The sequence below is a fragment of the Aptenodytes patagonicus genome, chromosome 2 (genome assembly GCF_965638725.1).
Source record: "Aptenodytes patagonicus chromosome 2, bAptPat1.pri.cur, whole genome shotgun sequence".
Taxonomy (NCBI): domain Eukaryota; kingdom Metazoa; phylum Chordata; class Aves; order Sphenisciformes; family Spheniscidae; genus Aptenodytes; species Aptenodytes patagonicus.
The window spans coordinates 58,426,492-58,451,508 of NC_134950.1; the positions used below are offsets into that span (position 1 = coordinate 58,426,492).

General features: G+C 40.3%; 1 protein-coding gene across 1 annotated transcript in view; it reads right to left on the reverse strand.

The window, feature by feature from the left end:
* The window catches only part of PIEZO2 (piezo type mechanosensitive ion channel component 2), a 324,199-nt gene that overhangs the window by 65,991 nt on the left and 233,191 nt on the right, over positions 1 to 25,017 (reverse strand). The window contains exons 13-26 of the mRNA XM_076329988.1: positions 22,161 to 22,284; positions 20,298 to 20,548; positions 19,453 to 19,601; positions 18,536 to 18,709; positions 15,105 to 15,146; positions 10,760 to 10,792; positions 10,182 to 10,414; positions 7,602 to 7,762; positions 6,466 to 6,642; positions 6,162 to 6,287; positions 3,969 to 4,169; positions 2,393 to 2,597; positions 2,148 to 2,249; positions 1,512 to 1,677 (exon numbers count right to left, since the gene is read on the reverse strand). Of these exons, the coding sequence (XP_076186103.1) occupies positions 1,512 to 1,677; positions 2,148 to 2,249; positions 2,393 to 2,597; positions 3,969 to 4,169; positions 6,162 to 6,287; positions 6,466 to 6,642; positions 7,602 to 7,762; positions 10,182 to 10,414; positions 10,760 to 10,792; positions 15,105 to 15,146; positions 18,536 to 18,709; positions 19,453 to 19,601; positions 20,298 to 20,548; positions 22,161 to 22,284 (2,144 nt within the window). The remainder of the gene's footprint in view (positions 1 to 1,511; positions 1,678 to 2,147; positions 2,250 to 2,392; positions 2,598 to 3,968; positions 4,170 to 6,161; positions 6,288 to 6,465; positions 6,643 to 7,601; positions 7,763 to 10,181; positions 10,415 to 10,759; positions 10,793 to 15,104; positions 15,147 to 18,535; positions 18,710 to 19,452; positions 19,602 to 20,297; positions 20,549 to 22,160; positions 22,285 to 25,017) is intronic.

Consider the following 25,017-nt stretch of genomic DNA (forward strand, 5'->3'; position numbering starts at 1 on the left):
GCCTTAAAACACATTCTCATCATTAATGAGGTTTTTTCACAACGATTTTTTTTCTGGACTAAAGGGGGAAAATTCAATCTTTTCTTTCTGCCAGCGACCATGTCACCAGTGATGGTCTTTGCCAGTGACCAATCACATCAGTGTGCCTGATGCAACTGCTGTATTAGCTTTTGCTAAGATGGACACCACGGCAGCAGCAAGAAGAAAACTAAGGAAAGGCCCCCTACACATTCCTTTTAACCAAGCCCTATTTGGCAGATGTCTTTTGGAAAGCATCCGCATTTGATGGAGCATTTTGAAGAGGGATTATGACTTCTCTCTTTCTGCTTATGTTACTGGATCTAGAGCAGTGGGTCCACTGTGTAGACTGGAAATACTCAAAGGGGAGAACTGTTCACCCTTTGCCCAGGAGTGACTATAAATCTCTGGAAAAACGAGTCAATGGAACGTGTTGCAATGGTCTCCTCTTCAAAGCTATTTCAAGATAGATTTGGCCACCATTTCTAACAGAAACAGCAGGATCAGCTTAAAGATCTTGAGAAGAGTTCTGGTGATAGCACTTCTCCGGTAAAAGAAATAAAAGTTCATCAGCAAAAGGGAGATTTTGCGAGACAGTAGTTCAATTTTTTTAAATTCCTTTCACACACAGACATCTGTTGGTAACATGCATTCACAAAACAAACACCTAGTTTGACAAAACACAATAGCTAAGAAATCTTACTCTTCCCATTTATTCTTGCAATACTGCATCAAACTTTCAGAGACGACTTCAATTAAGAGTATGCCCAGCACAACTCAGAAGAGCTGAGCTAATCTGTGTTTGCTGAAATGATTGCGTAGGAATGGCTCCATTGTTTGAAGACCAGCCAGAACAGACATCTCAGGCTCTGCCCCTTTTTATATTATTCACCACCTTAAACAACCTTACATGAACGTTGAGAAACGGTAAGACACACCAGTTGTCCTTCCAAGACAATTTTAATGTTCTTATGCCTAGATGAAATATCAAAAAGGACAGTCTCTTATATTAGAGAATTATTTTGATTGTACTTAGACAACAACTCAGCAGGACATGACTGATGACTTTGTGGGCTTAAATACATAAATGGGCAAGTTCAGACTACAATGGATTCTTGCTAACGTGCCTGTGTTGTGGGGGAAGCCACCAGAGTGCTGAAGTCCACCATAAACACTGCCCTACAGGGCATTCATGGAGGGAATACATGCTTTCAGGCAAATTTATCACTGAACATCTTTCTGGGGAGCACTTAAAGCAATCAGCAGTGTTAGGAAGACTTGTTTTCATCTGCCCTTTTCTAAAACAGAAGCTGATTACCCAGAAGCTAACTATCTGCTGTCTCATACAGCAGTAAAAGGTATGTTATGAGATGGGAACATACATGAATATAAATTCCAAGTAAAACTGAAAGCAGTGAGAGTTACTTTCACACTAGAGAGCTTTACAAAAAGGAAGCACTGTATTTTCCAAGTGTGTAAGATTCAGTTCTTACCGGCAGTGAATGAAGTCAGGAACAGGATTGTGCTGGCTGAAAGATGCTGCGTCAAGATTCATGCAAATTTCCACATTGTCTCCAGCCATGATTCGTACCGCAGCTTTATTTTCATCCTCAAATGTCTGCCTTTGTAAGGATGCACACAGCAACAACATGAAATCATCTAGGAGAAAGCAGTGGTTGCAAGGAAAAATTCGGTCATTAACTTAGGTGTAGGGAGTGGTGGTGATATATTATAATGTAGCTACCAGACTGTTTTCCCACACTTTGAACTTCCAAGACTGTGCTATTTTCAATGCATTTAACACCGATTTGAAATTTATTAATGTATTTAGGTTTTTTACCTGTCATCTTCTATGATTTTTATTGAGAAATAAATTAGAAAAGGGGAAATAATTCATACTTTTTGATGCCGCTTCATTAAAAATGGGATACGGAAAAAACAGATGCAGAAATTACTAATTCTTTGAATTTTTCTACTACACACAAAGCCATACTTAGTATTCAGTCTCCCACAGAATATGTCAGCTTGCTACTGAAGAGTAAATAAAAGGCTGGCTTCAAATTACACTGTACAGATGTTTTAAGCAAAGGACGCGTAAACACTTCACAACTATGTGCTAAAATACTTACAGACAAGGAAGACAGGGTTTGGTCTCACAATGAAGTCTGGAAAGTATAACCACTTTATGATGTTGGAGTTGAAGTTGGCATTACCACTTCTCCATGGATAGTCTGTATGACAGAAGCACACAAAAATGCAATCAGTACTTTATAACAATTACTTCATCCTTTTCTTCTGAATACTTATCAATTTTCCAGCACTTTTCTGTAAAAGCAAGCAGCAGTAATTTTCCATAAAGGGTAAGTGTCCTTACCTTTACAAGGAGCAGGTGGGATGCCAATGCAAAGGAAGTACTGGAATGTAATGATGCATGCCAGAAAACAGCAGTATTTTGGCCAGATCTCTGCAATAGCTTTTCTTCTACGTCGATACAATACAGCAATCAGCCAGAAGGCATGAATCATGGCATAAAAATCCATTCGTTGACCAATTACGTTCACTGATAGAAGAAAACAGGTCTGGGAAAGAAATAAACAAAAGCAACATTTGCAACCTGATGGCTAGTCAATGCAGCAATGATAAACTATTCTGGATACTGACAGAATGCTTGGACACGTGCTGGGGCTGACTGCAGGTACCCTGTGCAAACCAACATGCTAAAACAGTTTGTATCTCTCCAACAGCAAACTCCCCCACCCCCCCCAACAACCCAAATTTTCGATACTCTTCTATGAGTGTCAACTACGTGAATACAGCACTAAAGCAGGTTTCCATTACGTGGTATCTAAAGATAAAGAATGCAAAGAGTGTTGTCACAGTAGCCTGTATGTGACATGTTTAATTGTTGCCAAGCAAAGCACATATTACACAGCCATGTATTTTGATAGCACTTACAGATGTGAAAAAGAAGAGGAACTATTAAGAATAACAACAACTAAAGTGTATCCTCATGTGGGAACCAGACAAAAAGAAAAGGGATTTAGACTATACAACTTCTATTGGCTGTAGACAAATCCAGTCAATTGCTGTAAGGCAGCTTTAGCTCTCCGTTCTTCTAAAGGCTCTGTATCCCAGAGCATTTCTGTTCTCTGGCTCCACTTAAAGTAGTCCCTTCATTCAGTGCCATGAAGCATGTTTTCAAACTTGGTGAATAATTCATAGTGAATCATTTATTCAGTGCACTTCACTATTTTGTTTTTCTCTCTCCTCAGATTAGGATGAGGTTAAATTTATTTCCCGAAGGAAACAGTTTGCTGATTAATTTTAATTTTCACAAGCAGATCTTCTACTAAATAAGACACCTACCAGATATTTAGGATACATCATGGATCTTCAGAAAAATCCCTTCACTCCTTTGTACCCACCTCTCCTAATTCTCTGTGTGTTTCTTGTCTACTGAAAAGTTCTTTGGAGAAAGAACTTTGTCTTACACTAGTGGCACAAAGCAGCAATAACCTTCGCTGGAGCTCTTGCTCCTGCAGATTGCTAACAGCTATAGTAACAAGTATAAAAAAGAAGGATGCATTTGTGCTGCCAGAGGCAAAAGCAGCTTAGAAATGCTTAAACAGAGACAATGGCCTGCTAGCCCCTGCTTTCTTCTTCTGCTCCTGCAGTCCCTGGTTCCCTCTGTGTGTGCGTGCATGAGAGGGTATGCCTCAATTCTGTCCCCTGTCCCATCTGTTATCCCCTTTGTTGAGTTATAAATAAGACATACAAAGAAAAGCAAGAGGAAAACCACTACTAGCAGATAGATAGCAACTGTGGCAAGGTCTAATATGAGTGATGACTAAGAAGCATCCAGCTGTCAAATATAGTTCAAGCTAGTATTCAAAAATAACACAATCAAAAGGTTTGGAATGATAGTCTAAAGAAAACGCACAGTGATTTACCTCCAAACCAAACTTGTAGAAGAAATAGTTTATGAAATACTTGACACAGTTTACCAGTCCATCATCCAGATGTGCTCTTGTAATATCATGGAAAATGGTTTTAGTCACAGGTGTGGTAAGGTTATTTCGACATCTGTAGTACTCTTGATGACGGTAGATTGTAACTTCAAAAGCCAGAATAGCCAGCATCAGTAAGTTATTCTATGGGAGACACAATCAGGAAAATATTGAATAAAAATCAAAACCACAAGAAGCTATAAAATTTTCTGATGAGCATAAACCCATGAATACTCAAATGGATGTCACCACTGAGCGCTTCCGCACTCCAGGATGCACTGGCACCTATTCCCAGCTACTATCATTGAAACAAATTAAGATTCCTACCCCTTCTTGGATTTTGATGAAATATACTGACATGCAGAGGATACATTTAAAGACATTCATTAAAAATACTATAATGAACACTAGCTGTGGAAAGGAAGGGGAGGGAAATGCATGTGCCCTCTCACGTTTCATAGCTTCTCTTAAGATACCATGCTTTGCTTTGCAGGAGATAGAGGATACAAGCATACACAAAGTCATCTGCAGGGGTTCAGCTGGCAAGCACTAACTTCCTAAAACTGCAAGGATGCTGGGTAGTGCAAATATACACTGGATACTCTTTTAAATAAACAGTCTATCTGCAAGTCTTCACTCAGGCACAGCTCCTTCTGCCCCAAAGCCAGATTGACTGGGATGCAGTCTTGAGCGGCTCTGAAGTGAATTTTTTTTCTCTTTGCCCTGTGCTCAAAGGAAGAGAGGTATTAACCAACTCCAAAAGTTGGTTAAAAAGACCAGCTCAGAGAAAGTCCCCAAGGAAGCCATAACTGAAGCTGAAGAGGCAACCTCTAGATCCCTGTTCACTAAGAAATATTTGGGACAAGAATGTCCTGAGACAGGTGTCACTGTTTTTTTTTTTTTGTTTGCTTGGGTTTTGGGGTTTTTTTGACAAGAAGTTATTTTTGCTTGCTGTCCCTAGGCTTCCTATTCTTGTTGGGGAGAGTTTTACATAATCCGTCATAGATAGGCTCCTCACTTCAACACTGCAGACATTCTGAATGTCTGTTACTAAAGGGGCACAACAGAAACACACCAAGAGTTGAAGCTTGGGACCTTCAGGTCTAGCACTGAACTGAATTCCTCTTTGTAGAGGAGATATTTTATTTGCTAACTCAATGAAAACCCTTCTAGAATAAGTTCTATTCCCAAAGTATTATCCATTTATAGCTGTAAAGCTCCTAGCATCAAGCCAGACACCACTAGGCAACTTCACTCTCCATGCAGAACTCTTGGGTCAGTAATTGCTCTTCCCCACATATATTCTGAACTGTGGGAGATGCACAGCTAAGGGAGTGAGAGGCAGAGGCACTACCCTAGCCTGATATGTCGACCGCCAGAGCTTGGCAGTTCTTTCCTACACATAAAGCACACAGAGGCAAGCTCTCAGGGAATAAATGAGGAATAAATCTAGTTAGATCAAAACTTGCTGTTGTTCAGTCAACAAATTTCTGAAAACCTTAAACTGTGTATACAAAATTTTGGGGATTCTTTAAATTAAGAAAAGACATGCCAGGTTTCCCCCGGGAGTCAGCACATTTTTATTGTAAGTAGTGTTTTTTAATCAAGACAGGAATAATAAAATATTGCTCACAGGCATCAACAAAAAACAAGAAGAAAACCAAAAGACATCTGTTTACTAGTGTCTGAATGAATTATTCCCTTAACTCATTACATTTTCTAAGCTGTGGCTAAGGAATAAGCACTTAAAAAAATTAACTGCTAACTACTTATAGCATATACTGTCATTCAAGGCAATTACTCCAATTAGACGCATCAGTCCTTTGGTACCTGAAAGCTATGCATCTCTTAATTACTTAGAGTTCTTAAACATCACATTTCTTAGAGTGCTTTTAACAGATGGTAGAGTCAGAAAGCCATACTTCCACATGCAGATTATCTTAATTGGTACTGAATCCCTTCTGGAAATGTCCTGTGTAACAGATATGGCTTTCTGCTGTCTCTTCCCCTCTGCAGTTCCCTATTATCAATGGCTTGCATTACATTTTTTTGTGTGGCAGATTATTTATTTCAAAGACATCACTAATTTAATCACAAATAAGAAAATATCTCAATACAGATAATTAAAGAAGTTACCCTTAAGTACACAAGCAGGGGATAAGACTTCCGCAATCCAACCCACTCTGCAGGATCAACTGGCCCACTGTAGAGCACTGAGGTTTTGAGTTCTTCTAAATTGACCTTAGTTTCATTCTCTCCTGGCTAAAAAGAAAATGCAACAGCTTGTAAAAAATGAGTTTAAGGCCGCTTGGGGAGGGAATGATAATCAACAATGATACATCAGGTGAACTGTAGTTTTCAGTACTTGATATGCTTCCTTTTGCTCTTCTTCATTGAAGAAGACAGCAGTCAAACCTTTTTAATACGCACTTGTACTCACCAATGTACAGTTACTGGAAAAAGTGCTGGGATCAATAGATGTGAGCTGGTACAACATTTTGCAGACAATAATCACACATGTCCAAACAGTGCAGATACTTGATGCCAATGGGCGAAACTGAGCATATGGCAAAGCAAGAGCCCAGGCAATTAAAAACACAAAGTTAAACAGAGACACCTGAAAACACAAAAACAGGATGGAAATTACATGGAGTAACAAGAGAACTGAGAAAGCCTGATCTTTTCCATAGTAATTAAAAAAAAATCATTCGAAAGAAAGGGACATAGAGAAACTGTAAGAAAAATACTGAAAAAAAACCATTTACAACAATATTCACAGTAACACAGACACAAAGTGGTAAGTGAAGAAGGTAAAACTTAATAGTCAGTTTTGGAAGAACGTTATCTCCTACATAATATTAATACTATTAGACCCACAAAACTGCATACCCACCCTATAAACAACAGACATGAAATACGAGGGACCACATGTTGGTTCTGCTGCTTTGGTACACATGAAACAAAGAAGAGGTGACACAGATCTGTGTGTCTGTGGAGCCCACCTTCATCCTCTTGACCCTTTTTCCCCCAAAGATGTGAGAAAAAGAATTTTTTATTTTGCTTTTTAGTGAATCTTGTCCTACTACCCTGTACAAGGAATGGCTATGTCAGGTAAAGAACTCACACTGCCCACACCAAAGGCACGGGTAAAAGTGTTGCTCCCTTTTTCTTTAGGTGTAGTTCCACGTTCATGTTTCTTCAGCACCAGACCCAGTTTAAGCAATTTTCCTAGATGTTCATTCCCAATCCTTTTCTATACCCTCCAACCCTGGATGATGCCCACAGCCTGCTTAAGTGGGGGGGGGATTACGTCTCTTCAGTCCAAAGAATTAGACTAACAAAACTTTAATATCTGGAGAAAAGGGGAGGGCTGAAAATATCTAGGCAGATAGAATATCACTGTGGAAGAAGATGTCAAGGCAGGTCCCCAGCAGCTGACAAGCCCAGCTGGATCCCACAATTTCAGTGAGGTCTGACAGGAGGAAGGTATCTCCCTATGCTTGGGTGTGCCACTGCACAGCAGATGCTGACAAACCTCCACCATGGGTAAGATTTTGATAGTGGGTGTTTACTTGCCTCTTTCACTGTGACCCAGATGATGTAAGAGGAAACAATTTTGATGATGTGCAGCTCCAACAGCCACCACACAAAGACTTGCATCTTATGAAAATATTCCAGGAATTTCAAAAACAGCACTGTAAGGCGGTCAATCACCAGATGCCACTTGTTCCTTAAGTCTGCAGAGATGTTCAAGCAGAGCCATTGTGAGGAGAAAAACAGAAGGTCTCTGTAAAAAGGAATGCTCCACTAGACAACAATGAGCTTTCTACTTCTTTTCTTCTAGGCCTTAGAGTAAGACATGAAAGAGGTTAAAGATATGGCTCAGTGGTCAACTAAGACAAAATGGGCTTGAGGCCCACTCAGCTGTGGTGCTCTCCCTTCTGACTCACTTTCACTGAAAGGATTCCCCACTTCAAAAGTGGTGGTGGTGGCTTCCCTTGCCAATTCTGCTTTTATTCATCTCTAGCAGAGCCCTTCTTGGGCTCCGTTTTCCTCCAGTATGTTTGGACCTAAGCTTAGGGATCCCACCCAGGAACTAGATCTGAGATGCTCCAGCCCTGGCCCTTATCCAGCTCAGAAAGATCAGGATTTTGTTTGATGTTTGGAAGCTATGGACCCAGTCTGTTTTCAGAAAGCACAGACTACTACTATTCAGAAAGCTTTTCAGCCAACCTGGAAGAGATCCATGCACACTAGGAGTAGGATTCTTGTCATATGGGTTTAGACAGCTATACTATAGATGTCTTCATATGTCAGAGTTATCTAAACTGCCTTGCAAACAGCACACCCTCCTAGAGTGTGATTTGTGCCATCCAAGGAAAGACATCTAAAACAGGCAAGGCAAATTGCAGTCCGGCTGAATATTTCTCTCATTTGAAAAGGGAGCTTTAGCAAGTTAAGATCCGGAAGCTGGTTGACCATATCCCTTCACAGACATTATTTTGCTAAAAAAGCCATCCTCCCAAATAATACCCCAATGAGCAAGCATGTGGCAACATCTATTACATATGAGTATATATGACAATATATATGCTGAACAGTGCTATCTAAGTGCCGTCTTTGCTTGTGGGCTGGCTATAAAACTGTTTCACCAGGCTCATATATATTTGTATAAAGTCTTCACATTGTATTAGGGGTTTCAGAAGCTTTTTGGAGATTAGAAGGATTTTACATGCTGTGAGAACATTCTTACTGTTAAGATCAGAGACGGAAACATTTGCAAGTGACACCAAAACACATCACTGTCTAAGCTGTAAAAATGCAAAGGAGTTACCAGCTTCTGTATGTAATTATTTCAACTTATCTGGTGGTTTTATATATAAAGGAAACCAAGAAGGTTATTTTGTGCATGTTTGTGTGAAGAACACATGCACATTTGTGTGAAAAAGCAGACTTTTGGAATACCTGACAACCAAATTCCATTTTTTTTTCTCTTCTGCCCTTTTTCTCCAACCACAAGTTAGAAAATCCTAATAAAAATGCCGAGTCATGTAAATTCCATGAATACATAATTAAACTTGACAAATTAATCAAGCTATAGAACTCTAATCCTACATGTGTGCTTTTATAGGTGCAAGGAGTGTATTTAAGGAAAGTCTTTATTTATAGAATTAGATGTTCTCACTCATTCTTTCATCGCATTTATTTTCATTTGCAGTGTTGCCACCATGCAAATTATATCCGGACAGTGCCAGTTAAGTGGAGCAGGCAGATAAGGTACTGTACCAAGTTCTGTCTAGCATGTCCGAGCACTACATGCACAGGGGATAAAATATAGGCCTGACCACATCCACTGAAAAATTGTACATCACTATGTAATAAATAGTGCCATTTTGCCTTGACAAAGACCCTGTCCCTATTTATGTGTCACAGTCCTGTGAATATTGGTGCGAGCAACTAAATCTGTGGTAAGGCCATTTCCGGACAATACAGCTTCCTTGGGTGTTAAATGCCCTTCCCTGGTTTTCACTCATGGCTCATATTCCAAACTGAGTTGCAGAAATAATTCATGTTCAGAGTTCATCCTAGCAATATCAAGGATGACAACATCAGCCTTACCAATGTCTGCCCTTAAGCACTTTTATGTTCATCTGGCATCCATTACACATTCCATATTCAGAAGTGAAAAATATGACACTAGTGTGCACATGAATAATGAAGCAAAGCCTTTGGGACTTCTGGAGTGGAGTGCCTTGGAAAGCATGCAGTAACAAAGATTAAATATCTATGTGTATTTTCTTTATTATAAAGAGATTTCACTCCAAAGGATTTCTTAGGATTTGGGGTAACCTCCTATTAATCCAACCCAGACCACCTAGAATAGTTCCCTCCTGAAGAGAGAGGTGGGGTGTTTTTTTGTTTTCATCTTCAGCATCCTACAGAAACAGTATGATTTTTCCCTAGAAGAGACTGTAGCCTGTTGAATAATTGACAAGTAGCCATCTGCTCAGTTCAGGCTCTTTTGGCAAAGGCTGTATGTAAAATTAGAAGGAAAACCTGATGATTGAAGTGAGCAGGGATGACCAAGAATGAACCATCTGTTGCCACTGTTAACTAAGGCTGAGGAAGGCAAAAATTGCAATTTGCAGAGCTTACCTGTAGTTTCTTCTTCCTCTGATTCGTTGTCTTCATCATCATCATCTTCCTTGTCCTCATCTTCCTTTTCTTCTTCTTTTCCTTTTTCGACCCTCCCTTTCCCTCCCTCCCCCTCTGGCTCTTCCATTCTTTTCTCACCAGCCTCTTCCAGCATTTTATCCTCTTCCTTTTCTCTGCTGGCTGTTAAATTCATCATAGTTATGTCAGGCAGGCTTCCATCTTGGTGCACCAGTCTGTTGGTAAATAGTAGCATGTCAGCAAACTGAGCAGTAATGACATTGTAGTCTTTTTCTTTTTCAAGATGTGTAATTAGAAAAAATAAACCGTTCATGGAAAATGCCTTAGAAGCGGAAAAGTTAATGATTCTGGTACTTTCTCCAAACACACACTGCAAATTGAGTTGGAATGTATTAGTAACTACTTTGCACTCAGATACTAATGGTTAGTTAGTAATGAGTGGTATTGACACTTAAACTTGACATTTTCCCCACTGGAGAAAATGGTCAGAGTTTAAGATGTAGAAGCATGAAATGACATTGTTTAAGAGGAAACATTTCATGACTTCATAGGGGACTTACTCATTTTGGTGGTTTGGTATTTTTTTCTTGAGGCTGCTCAAAGTAATTGGAACAGAAAGAAAAAGGGAGATGAGAACAGAGGGGTTACAGAAGAAGGTCATCGACAAATACGTCATGCTACATCACAAGTCATAAAGCATTCTCCTACTCCATCTGCGGAAGCCTTCTGATGCCAAGAGCATGCCATCATGACATTCACAGGGCGCTTCTATAAAGAAACACGGAATTGCAGCACAGATGGAAAGGGGGCAACCTATTTACACCAGTGCTAAACATGGTCAGTGCTGTACCATGCTGTCAGTAATGCAGCTGAATCATCACAAGTATCTGACTGATTACTGCAAATGCATTTCCACCTTCTTCCAATTGAAAGATGCAGCTGGGAAGCCAAGGAATTTCCAAGTTTTCTTCCAGCTATAGGTTTGGGAACAAATGAAAGCAAAAACTCCATGGCTGTGGCTTCAGTGTATTTTATCATGCCTGTCTTTGAAAGTGCCATTCATTCTCTCTCTTTTTTCTACATCTCACAGAGATTTTTCTTATATTTCTAACTGTCTCTTACTAAATCTATTAGTAATTTTCAGACTACCAAAACTGGGATACAACTGATTTAGCAAGGAAATGGTATTTCTCTATTGCCATGGTGCCAATTTTTCTGAGATTTATTCAGTATATATCTTTTCTTTACTGAGAAAAGAGTAATTCTCTTACGGCTTCAGATATTTTCTTTTTTTCCCCCCCAGCTGTGCTGTTGGGACTCACCTCCCATATTTGCAGAAAACCCACTTTTCCTAATTCCCTGATCCTATGTGCTTTGCCGAGCACAGCGCTTACTGCCATAAATAGTCCCTTTGAATATGACTTCTTGCAATAAAGCCTCCCTTTGGCAAGTGCGTATCTATATGATCAGGTCACTAAATGTTTAGTTATGCTATTGAAATTACTACGCTCAGCATACTTTCAAGCACCTGTTAGACTGTTCCTGGACTAATGCAAGTAACTTTAATATGCTACAGTACCATCCCAGGGATTTATTTTTCATTATGTGAAAATCTGGCATATTACCATTTAGACAGGAAATTCTGCCAATTTTAACTAGGATTTTTACAGTTCAAGAAACTAAAAATCTAGATTTAACCATCTGATCATTAAAAAATAAGAGCATAGGCTAAGCAGTTAATGAGAAAGTCGAACAAGCAAAATTATTTTTCAAATATTTGGGAGTTGCAGTTTCTTCAAGATGGAAACTTTGGTGGCTCAAATGAGGGAAAAACTACAGAAATTTGACTAAACAATCCTGAAGTAGAAATACCATACCAATTACCAAAAAGCAGAAAAGGTGGTTTAAAAGTACAAGTTTAACAGGACAGTCAAGCACCAAATAATCTCACTGAATAAATACATTCATGACAATGATTACTAAAATCCCTCATCATGGCCTGGGTGATGAACCTGAGTGTCCAATAATCTGAAAATCTCTTATACTCAACAATATATTCAGTAGCCTTGGCTACTGAAAACAGGGCTTTTTCGCCGATATACTTTATTTTCATATTTAAGATAGCGTATATACTAAAAGGATATTCAAATCTCTGTAAAATGACTAAACAATAATACTCCCTAAAATGACATAATCTAACTTTGCATATCTACCTAAAACTCTAATAAAGTACCGACAGGAGGGCCACGTATAAAGAAGAGAGAATGAATTTTCAGTTCAGTTCAAATGTTATGGGGATCCCCGGTTACTATAAATCACCAGAGCCCATTTAAAAGGCAGTGCCCCACGAAATGAAAATATCCGTACAACCAGACAGGTTTCGCACATGTGCAATTGCATTGATTTTAATGATCTATCTTCCCAACTGACTTTTATAATGGAAAAATCTACATTCACACTGGTGTAAATCAAGGACTTACTGACTTACCTCAGTGTAAACTGGACAGAAACACAGTAACCCTACAGGGTTTTGTATGAGAGGATTCATCTTTCTCTTATTCATATAACTCCCATTCATATCCAGGAGATCCAGAAGGTGATGGGGTTATAAAGATGGGTACATGCAATATATATACACCTGATAAAGCCTCAGTATGAGCTTAGTTTTCAGTATGTCGGCGTTTAGTTCTATTGACATCAGTAGGCTTGAGCATGGGACTGTGTGCTCAGGAGAACCAAGGCTAGATAAAAAGCCCTGCCCACTATTCAGAAAGTTAGTCTACTTGGAATCTTTCTTCCCAGACCTCCTCATTTATTGCTAGGGTTGTTGCTCCTCTTTTTTTAATTTTTTTTTCCACTACAAGATCACATGATATCATGTAACAGACAACACTGAGGTATTAGGATATAAAAACTGCACTAGTTTAGAATACCTAAGACAAGCTACCCGTACAGGCTTCACAGCTAGTTAGATGTAACTTCAGGTTGGAAACCACGTACTGGTGGGAAATTATCCAAAATAACACAGAGTTATTGTGTCTGACACTTAGGAAGAGAAATAACTAAATAATAATGCAGACAACAAGCCTTGAAGGTACAGCCACTAGTGGTTTTAACTGAGAGCATTTCCTACCCTCAAATTCATTAAATAGGGTATCACTAATGAGAAGTATACTAGTAGATCTAGTTTTATGCATCAAAGCAATTTCAGAGGCACTAAAATCAGGCATGTGCCCCAGGTCCTTACTGGACTAGTGCTTTCACCTATTTGTAATTTGCTAGAGCAGAAGATTAATTAATAACAACTTACTGGATGCATTATGAAGCATCTTTTGCCTTTGATAATTTTTTGTAATCAGTTTATGAATTGCTTGAAACTTTCTGTCCCAAAACAATTTCTCAAGTATCTGTCATGCACAGCCTTGTAACATAAAGCTTTCTGCTCTGCAAAACATTAGTGACCCATCTCCTGAATATTCGGCATGCAAGATTCAAACTGAGCGCACAGTGCCATACCTCTATTGGCAGGACCCTGACAGCTTTCCTTGCCTTTGCAGGGGGTTTTGCTGCCTGCATCCAAGGCCAGCTGGCTGATACGTGTTGGGGTGTGCGCAAGCCAGGAAGCCTCAGCGCAGGGAGTCCCTCTCCTTCCTTTGGGAGCTGCTTTCACACTGAGGCTCTTGTCCCTACATTGTGGCTGCATTGCAGCTGTGCCTGCGCGTGCTCCCATGCCTCCATGACCCTAAGCCTGGCATACAGACTGCCTTCACCTCCAATCTGGCTCATCTCTATGGATTTGCTGGGAGCTCCCCAGGCTGTGGCTGACCCTTGTTACCATCTCCGGACCTGATCCTCACCCTCAGTTGCTGGTTCCCGTTCCTGACTCCCCAAGGGAGAGAGCCCAGCCTTGCCTCCTGGCCATGCCCCTTGGTTCCTGGCTTGCCTGCCCTCACCGAGCCGCCTGTCGCTGCTCCCTGACACACGGGCTTCCTACAGACCAGGTTTCCAGCTCTGGTGAACTTTTAGGAACCCTGGCCCAAACTATGTGATTGCATTTGAAGAAGGAGCGTGAACATGACACTTAAATTAACTTCGTGTTAGAGCAGGTAGTCACAAATATCTAAACAAGGGATTTTCTCGGCTTTTCTGTTTATATTCCGTGGCGACAGCAAACTCAGAAGTCCTTCTATCCTCAGAGCTGATTAAACAAAAGCCCATATTTACTCCAGTCAAATATTTTGAAAGACATCTACTTTATGGAACTGTTTTCAAGATGCCATTTATAAAAGAATGATGACTGGCAATATGGGCTTTTGTAGTTTGGATACTGCAGCACCCAACTCAGCCTACGTATTAATGTCCTTAGCATGCAGTGGTTTCAGTGTACTGCATGTTCCATTTCTGTCTCTGAATTGGGAAATCTCAGTCTGTACAAACTCATAATACATACTGCACATTTAGTTGACCTGGCCCTCCAATTCCCTTTCCTAGGTGCTTGTGAGGAACACAGGGACGTGTGTCTGTGTGTGTCTGTGTGTATGTGTGCACATGCAAGCATGCATCTTTCCATGCACAAACAAAGGGTAGATAAACGAGCCTCCTCAACCAAGTCTGTTGTCTGCAGCCAATTACAAATAGCACCAATTATTCCTGTATTGAGGCATGGGCAAAGTTTAAGAGAAGAATTCCCAGCTGGGAGATGAACTCTCAACGTATACATATGCAGGAGAGATGTATGAACTGCTTCATCAGCTTTAGGAGACTACAATACCTGAACAACATTCTCTCCCTGCTTACTTCACAGTACTGTGCAGCAAGAACATACTTTGTTTTAAGGCAATTAAGAAGTAACAAAAAAGTTAAGGTATATTTGTTCTAAAGGAAAGGAAGAATTGAAGTACCCACCTATTAATTATTAGATAAACACGGCCATTGACTTTGGCATGGCTATGAGGTGGGAGATGAAAGCACAAGAATGCATGAGATGAAAATGGGAAATGAATTAGAGAGAGAGAAAAGGAAACCATTAAATAGGAATGAATGCACTTTCCTGTCTACCAAGAGAGACACATTGTCATAACAAAGCACAATCTGAAAACTTAACATACACCATGCAGTGAAAACTCTAGGAAACTTACAAATGCAATACTTCGACGTTTAGACCACATGCAACTTCAGTTAGAACTGCAGGTTCTTTTCATAGACCCCAAAATGTGAGAACAGCCTCTACTGCTTTATCTCTAGTAAGCCACAGAATATTCTGCATATTGTTAAAAATAGCTACCTTGCTTCTTTTTTTATTTAAAGGTGATTATAATGGAGCATCGTACCATAGAAATTCATGGTGCAGCAAGGAAATGGGCTTGGGAAGTCCTAATCAGAGGACTTTTCTTTCTCTTGAAGATGTAAAATTGACCTTTATAAATCACCTTTATAAAGAGTGAGAAGTGCCTCACTCTGCCAGTTCCAGTGTGCCAGTTTCTGTCCCCTCTATTTGCAGCTGGCAGAGGCCTCTCCAAACTTTGCTCATGTGAAGCAGCATCTTAATACATCAACAGTCTCAGCAATTTTAACAGGACTCTTCAGTTAGTTAGACACAAACATAATACCATAATCATACATAGCAGTTCAGGGGCAGATGGAGGAACTGGAGCTGCTTTCCCTATTACTTTTATGACTAGCTCTCACCTGCTGTGGTTGTTTTAACAAGTTCGCTATTAAAAGGATTGAGTTCTGTCTGCTTACTCAAAATTAAGGTTCAGTTTCTTTATTTAAAATGTTTTGTTCGTTGCAAAAGCAGCAGCATAAAAGCAGTTTTGAAAGGTAAACTAGCTGTTGAGTGAATGCTAGTGTTTTCAAAGCAAAAGGAAAATGAAGTTTTAGTGGCTTTGTAAGAAAATTGCACATATACATATGAATCTTTAATCTGTGTTTTAATTGTCCCTGCAACTTATTTCTATTGCTAGGATTACTGTTAAGCTGGAGCTGGTTGTTGTGCTAGATCTTATACAGCTTTACGCATCATCAATGCAAATGTCAGCTGAGCTCTCACCCTGAAGCTTTAAATTTTAAAGTTGACTGATGCTAAGAACTAATTTATTGCATCAAGAGGGAAGAAACGGCTGGATGTCCATACGTCAGGCATTGTTTATGGTACTACAAACCAGAAAAAGTGTTCTGATTTGGGTATTGGACACACTTGTGAAAGTTTCTGAGGAGAAACAAATGATAAACGTGATAACTGTCATTTTGAAATACTGCAAAATGGCAAATGTAGCACATAGACCACATTTAAGAGTTAAAAATACCTAGCTACTTATCTGACAGCTCAATACAATCTAGTACACATTTAGACTTTAAAAAAGAGCAATATAGTATCAAGGCAAAGAATCTAATGATATCACATGATCCTCTTCACCTGCCACTTTATTTCAGTAAAAAGCCTGGTGCAACAACAAATGCCTACTTTCAGCACCCTATCTCAAGGCTACTTACTGCTGGCAAAAATGTCACTGACTACCGATAAAATCTACATCCTACAACCTTCTTTTCTGATACTAGTCTCATCTTTAACTTTTTTTTTTCTCAACAGGACACTGAAAACATTTTGCGTCTTTAGTTTCAGTGGTTCCATCCCCCGAGAATGATGTGACTTTAGTCACAGTGATTCTCTTCATGCCAGCATTTGGAGAGCTGTAGCGAATATTTTGGTATCTATATCTATCTATCTCTAACAGAAAAATTTGCAAGTAGTGGTTTCACAGGCAGAGTGTGCTGTGCCATGAACCCACCTAAATCCCGGGAGCGCCACAGATGATTGTCTTTTCCATTTTGTGCCTACTGGATCACACTAGGAGTGAGGTGGAAGCAGTTTCAATGTTCATACTCAGCACAAGTGCAAAGTGTTTGGGCTACAAAAGAGCTTGCACAGTTACTGCAAACCGTAGTGCATCCCCCCAAATGCCTCAGCCCAGGAGCAACCCCTGTTTCAGCTCAGACACCTATCTGGGCTCTGGTTTCAGGGCTTGGCTGCCCACTTCAGAGATGTTAACATGCACCTGCTGCTGCACAAAAAGTCTGCTATGGGCAAAGAAAGTTTGCTCACAGGCCATTTCATAGGGCCCTTGAATCTACCATCAGATTTAGCAATTCAAGAAAAGCAAAAGGAGAAAGTATTATGCAAACAGTCATTTAAAAAGGTAAGTTAAAAAAAAAATACAACATTGTTAGTAAATTTTGTCAAGTTTGATTTGTTCTGGTTTTGGCAATTTATTTAAATACAGAAACCAGAAGCATTCTACAAATGTAGAGCTTATTCACATGCACTGCCGATAGGGAACACAAACATACTTGTACCATACACTGTAAAGTTGTTTCGTATTCAACTGAATCATCAAAAATATCTGAAACGCTTTTGTAAATCTAGCAAGTCCTAGAGCAGAATTCTCTGTTAAGATAAGCTGTCATTATTCCACAACACACTGTGGTGTATGTGATGTTACGCGGCTAGTCCCCATTCATATAAATGCAGCTGAGTTGCTCTTATCATTGGACAGGTAAACACTCTAAAAATGGTATCTAAATGAATTGGTTTCTTCAAAGAATTAGAGTAAATGTCATCGCATAATATGACACTATGTACTTTGAAACCATTTCTCTCTCTTACACACCTGGAGCAGGATCCTAGGCCAGATATGTTTTTATGCAGGAGAATATGGAAGAGTTAAACACAGGAAAAACGAGGTCCCAGAATCATGAAAAAATGCTAATGAACTTCTTGATGAGATCGCTGAATGTCTCAAAGAGCTAGCATAGCCAAGGGTCAGTACTTCAAAGAGTGACCGCAGGTTTGGGATTTTTCCATTTCTGAATTCAACTTTACAAAAAGGCCTAATTGTCCAGTGCAAATGTAGTATTTGCCAAAGATCTCCCAATCTTCATTTGGCCCTCAAAATGGACATTGAAAAACAGAAGTGACCCAAATTAAAAGCCGTGTTTCCTATTATTGACAGAACTTACAAAAAGGCACACGTAGCAATTAAGCATCTAACTTCCATTAAAGGTCAAAGCCGATGAGATAAATACATAAATGTCATTAGTACCTTTGAAAATGTACCCCAAAATGAAAAACTTCAGTGTGTAGGGGAAAGTGGGGGAAGACAGATACTTTGGTTGTCGTTTGTTTAGCGGGGTGCTGGATGCTGAGCACCTTCTTTTTAAGCCAGGTAGTCATAGAAAAGGCAAATAACATCTAGTGAAAAGTGAGCACTACAAGACAGTCAGAAACAGCATTTTCATACAGATAATCAATAGCTCCATTTACTTTGTTTCTTTACCTGTAAATAGTGTTGTCCTGTTTGCTGGTTACAGCTTTTAAATCAGTGAGCTGGAGAAAACGGTCATGGAAATAGTGAAGGTGTAAGATACACGCCAGTAGGAAGGAGGTAGGGATAAAGATGCGTGTGAATAGCTCAGCCACAGAAAACTGTTTTAAGCCAAGGTCCGCTAGTCTGGAAAAAAAAGTAAGCCACTAAGCCACCTTTTCACACCAAAATATTTTTCTTGCCATGAGACATTATTACAAACCATTTGCAATAAGAAATAAGGGGCTGGTACTTGTTATGTGTTTTTAGTTTTAAAAATTCTTCTAAACCAGCAAGTTTTACAACGCAAATACCTTGCATTTGGACTCAGTAATGTAGAGAAATACTGTAAATGTACAGAGTCAAATGAACCAACCCTGCCATAGGTCTCTTGAACCAGATGAGTTGGCTCTGATTGAAAGTCCTGCACTGGAGATCCACTCATATTGCATATACTCTCCCATGTAAGCTCCTGTTGAGAAATGCCCAATACATCATGAGGAGGAAGAAACACAGCCCTCCTTATTAGCAGGAAGGCATGTCCACCTTCATCGGCTCCAGACATCCTGCAAATCTACCCTTAATGTCTTCCCAGATCTTGCTCCTATGGTCAGAGGTAGAGAGGAGTATTGGCACTGTATTGGGAACAGGAGCGGTGCCAAGGCCTGGGCAGCAGATGCAATATGACTCTTTGAGCCCCTCTCATGCCCTTGCTCATCTCTGTTGTCACACCAATAATTCTATGGCTTCAGAGCTGAGCCAACTCAGCTATGCCTGGGGATGGTCTCATGATGTTTTTCCCACACAAGAAGGAAGACTGCTATCAGAGCATTCCACCACACTGAACTCAAACGTCCAAAGAAAAAATGAAATTAATCGAAAACACTTACTTGTTTTCATCCAGGCCTGTCATGTTCTTCCACAACCCAGGGAACGACTCAAACTGGTATGTATAGATGAAGATAAGTACCAACATCGTGTAAACAACCACTGACATCCAAAAGTATTTTAAAATCCTTCTCCACCATTCATAGTGCACCTGAAAATCACACACCAAAGACGTTGAAACAAGCCGAAGGCAAAGACACTGACAAAAATACTGACAACACCGTACTGGCAAACAAAGACTAAGAATACTATTTTTCCTAGCTGGCCTGAAGTAAACAACGCTTACCCAACAGCAGCCACAGTTCTATGAGATACAGTTTTTACTCCTGATGCACATGCACCCAAGTACAGATTTTTGTGTAAAAATGACTGTTGGGACACGGCCACAGACATAAAGGCCAGGGACAGCTTCAGTCACTCAGTTTCATCACCATCAGCTGATGAAAGTCCAGGAGGAAAGGGACTCCATGCTCATTGGGGTGTGGAAGCTGTGTGGACCAGCTGCCACAAAAACTGGTGGCCATGTAGGACGTGCATGGGCCCAGAATTTTCCCACACAGGTTCCAAATCTCACGGTGATGTGGGGTGGAGTCCCAGAGCAGAAGTGTGTATTGTATGCATCTAATTTATGTGCACTTTGCCTGTCACTATAATCAAAATCCAAAGGAGAATTAGTCTTAACCCCTTCAAATGACCTTATTATGTGGTATCTAACTACATACTGTATCTATGTGTATCTAACAAACACACTGTTAATGAATTCTGTTTGGAGCTACATTATCACCAAGTTAAAGATATGAACCATTATATTCAAGGACAAAATTTAGTTAACACAGTTCTCACTTACCTGATAGAGGGCCACACAGAAGAGGAACAGGACCATATAGATGATTTTGTACATGACAATTCTACCCTCAAAGCTGACAAAGAAGAACATGCCCCCACAGACGTAAATCCAGTACTTGATGAACATAGCCATCACCAGCTTCCCCAGGACTTTCATAATATCCTGTTCATCCTCATCATCCTCTTCCTCCTCCTCTTCCTCCTTCTCTTCCTCCTGTTCTTCTGCCACTTCTCCCTCTTGCAACTCCTCTTCTGCAAATACAGTCACATTTGACCTCTGTCTGTTTTGGGGACTTTTAGTAAGAATTGAAATTGGTGGAAAGTAAAATCTTTGCACACAACACAGAAACTTAAAACACAGTATTTGCAAGAGGCTGTATTTCTGAATCATACGTGCTCCACAGCAGGGGAAAGAGTTTTAACTTCATATGAGCTTCAACCTGCTACCGGAGCCATACAGTGCATAGCTATATGTCCTTACCAGACACCCATCTTCACTTTGTCTGAAATGCAGGCAGCTGTAGCAGAAAATTAGAGTCTAAGGGTTGTATAATGGATAACAGTCAAAACACTTTCCATGGCAATACCTATACTCCTAGGCAAGAAACCTTTTAAACTGGAAAACAAAGAAGCCACCAGCGCCACCAGAAACCTCTCATCTTGAGTTTAAAGTTTAAACTCTCATCTTGAGTTTGAACCTCTCATCTTGAGTTTCGTCCTTTAGAGAATATTGTGGTTACCTCTAAAAACCACAAGCAAGAGAAAACAGAAAACATAAAACCAAACAAGCTTAAAAAAATATAAATGCTGCACTAACACTGCTGTTTTTCAAAGAAACTATCGCTTTTCCAGCTTCTTCTGCTGTACCTGAGCCATTGCAGAAAAGACAACCTGCTTTTGCCCTCTGAAGAGGTCAGGATTCCCCAGTTATTAACCTGGTGAGGCTTGTGGAGGGCAGGGTAAGTGTCCCCCCAGTAGCAAGTACACATAAGCAAGTATCCAGATAAGAGGGCTTGTCAACCTCATAGCACATTGCTGTAATGCTTTTTTTCACATTGAGAACAATATCGAGACTTCAGCATCAAAAGGCTCGCCCACTCCTTTTGTCCCACTCATCATCCCTCTTCTCAGACTCTTTCCTTGCTCTTGCCTTGCAAATCCTTGCAGTGTCCAGCTCTGACATGTTTTACTTAGACAAATGCTGTAATTAATCAAAAAGGAAGCTACATCACTGCTTCCCAGGCTGGCTTTCTACCATTTCAGTGACTTGAACTTGTTCAGATTAGCATCCAGAGAGATAGAAAAGGGCAAGGAAGGTTTGAGGGAACATGTGCCCAGTAGCAAAAGAGAGAACAGGCCACCGAGCTGTTAGATGAGCCGAAACTGTAGCAGTAAACTTTGCTCTCAGGTATGCTTCTGATAGCATGAGCCCCTGCACTGAAAATATACACGCTTAGTTTTCCATTGAAATCAGTAGTTTAACTTCTGGTTTTGTACAAGTGCTTATGTACAAACACAACTTCCAAGGAATTTAGCAACTGACTTTTCCTATGTATACTCTTCTTCTCCCATGGTTAAACTCCTACAGAAATTAATCTGCTGGCTTTAGTTCCATTTGAAAGTTCCATGACATTTTTCAAATGAGTCATTTTAATTACCCTCCAGTAAAGAGAATTCTCATTTTATTTGCATTTCTGAAGTTCAAAGGTGTTTTGTTTTTATATCCCGAGAGACAGTTGCACATAGATTTTGTAGTAACTTTCTTAGCTAATAACAGGCATCTTGCTAATTGCTTTCAGCATTACAGAAATGCAGTAACTGGAACTTCTATCATGACTGAAGGGCTAAACAGGAGTGGCTTTACCTTTTTCTTCATTTTCTTCACTTCCAACTTTGACCTCAGATAAAGTAGCTTCTTTTAGCCGAAGTGCTTTCTGTTCAGTGAGGTGTTGCCTAAGCAGTAGCCAGAAAGTAATTGTGAAAAGAATCTGCAAACAAAAATCAAAACAAAAACAACAGACTAATTGTATATCCTATATCCTGCTAATACAAACATATTTTTTCATGAATTTTGCACGCCTTTGTTTTCTCTTGTCCATCAGAAAATGGTAACGATGGCACCAGTGTCAAAGTGCATCTTTGTGAAAGTTAAAGACATTTAGGAAATGTTCTGATTGAAAACAACTTTATTTCATTTGCACTTTTCCATTGAGTAATAACTTTTCACTCCGCATCTTTTCTTAAAGGTATTTACCTATACAGTTCTATTCTCCCCCGTTCTATTCAGTTTTTTACTCCCGTCTTATAAGTTTAAGGATCTTCTCATTATATATTGATGGGTATAATTTCCATCTGTCCATTTCATTTTTCCCTTTTTGCAGGGAAGAAGCAGAGGCAGGTGAGTGTATTGTCATTATTAGGGTTGGTATATATCCTAAGTCTTTTGATTTAGGAGGTTTGGTACTTCAGGTGCTTAAACACAATTAATTTAAAAATCAAAAATTTCTTTGTATGCCTTTAAGTTACAAAAGACACAGTCAACTGAATATGCCTTGCATTTGGAGCAGTTACAAGATTTAAGATGGCTCTTAATTCTTTGAAGAGCTTGGACAATCAATGTCCAGATGGAGATTGGTGACGAATGGCGTCCCGCAGGGGTCCGTATTGGGACCAGTACTGTTTAATAACTTCATCAATGACATAGACAGTGGGGTCGAGTGCACCCTCAGCAAGTTTGCAGATGACACCAAGCTGAGTGGTGCGGTCGACACACCAGAGGGACGGGATGCCATCCAGAGGGACCTGGACAAGCTTGAGAAGTGGGCCCATGTGAACCTCATGAGGTTTACCAAGGCCAAGTGCAAGGTCCTGCAGCTGGGTCGGGGCAACCCCTGGTATCAATACAGGCTGGGGGATGAAGGGATTGAGAGCAGCCCTGCAGAGAAGGACTTGGGGGTTCTGGTGGATGAAAAGCTGGACATGAGCCAGCAATGTGCCCTTGCAGTCCAGAAGGCCAATTGTATCCCAGGCTGCATCACAAGAAGCGTGGCCAGCAGGTCGAGGGAGGTGATTCTGCCCCTCTACTCTGCTCTGGTGAGACCCCACCTGGAGTACTGCGTCCAGCCCTGGAGCCCTCAGCATAAGAAAGACACTGACCTGTTGGAGTGGGTCCAGAAGAGGGCCACAAAAATGATCAGGGGGATGGAACCCCTCTCCTATGAAGAAAGGCTGAGAGAGTTGGGGTTGTTCAGCCTAGAGAAGAGAAGGCTTCGGGGAGACCTTATTGCAGCCTATCAGTACTTAAAGGGGGCTTATAAAAAAGATGGCAGCAAACTTTTTAGCAGGGCCTGTTGCAACAGGACAAGGGGGAATGGCTTTAAACTAAAGGGGGGTAGATTGAGACTAGATAGAAGGAAGAAATTTTTTACGCTGAGGGTGGTGAAACACTGGCACAGGTTGCCCAGAGAGGTGGTGGATGCCCCATCCCTGGAAACATTCCAGGTCAGTTTGGACGGGGCTCTGAGCAACCTGATCTAGTTGAAGATGTCCCTGCCCACGGCAGGGGGGTTGGACCAGATGACCTTTAGAGGTCCCTTCCAACCCAAACTATTCTATGATTCTATGATTCTATGATTCTATGATTCTATATGATAATTCCATAACAGCAGGATACCTTAGAAATAAATAAATCTCTTTAATGAAGACTGCATTTCTGTGTTTTGCAAAAAGCTAAATTCAACAGCTTGCAATACTGAGAGATGGCCAAAATTCAGAAAACAGCATGATGCCTATTCATCACACACTTGATTTTATGTTTACATTCTTCAAAGTTTCCACTGATTTCAGTGGTGCAGAACAAGTGTTATTTCACTACTTTATAAGCTAGAAGAATAAAATCTCAAATAGGAAACATGTAAGAGCCAAGTATTTTGCATACAATAGAATGACAAGGTCAGTAGTACAATGTAACGAACTCTCCTGGTTTTCATCTAACGTGCAAGTACTTCATGGGGGAAAGGAGAGGTCCCAGGCTAGCGACAGCTGTTTTCACTGACGCTGTGGCTAACACTGAGCTGCAGCAGAAGATTGTCAGCCTGTGTGAATTGTCGCAGCTTCTCCAGATACCTCCTGGAGCTCTGGCTTTTGCAACACAAACCACTGATATTGTAAAACAAGGATTTGTTATGCAGTGATTAGCTCTGTCTCCCTGCTGCATTTACTTCTTGTTCTCTTTGGCATTTCCAGAGCCAGAGCTGGCTCTAAGAAAAGTCTTGAAGGGTTGCAGATTAAAGAAATGCTTTTAGTCCACCTTTTGCCATATCCATTTTATTTCCTTTTCAGACCAGGAAACACACACATAGCATGCAGAAAATTATGCAGAAAGAATTACAGTACATTTCTATTTTCCTCTCTTTGCAGAATACAGTATCCAATCTTTATTTAAATTCAACCTTTATTCAAGCCCTTTATTCAAAGGGCTTTAAACTAGGAATAACGGGGAGGGACAGAGTTACTAGCAGCCTTGAGAGGGAGTGATGGACAGGGCTGACAAGCAAAGGGCACCTGGGGTGAATGAATGAAAGGAAACACATAAAGGAAACAAAACAGGGCTTATGTAGGGTCACCTCAAGCATATGTATGTAAGCAAGAAAATGCCTTCAAGGCACCATTACAAGGAAACCTTCCAGATTCTTTCTGGGAAATCATCATGTCGGGTGCCT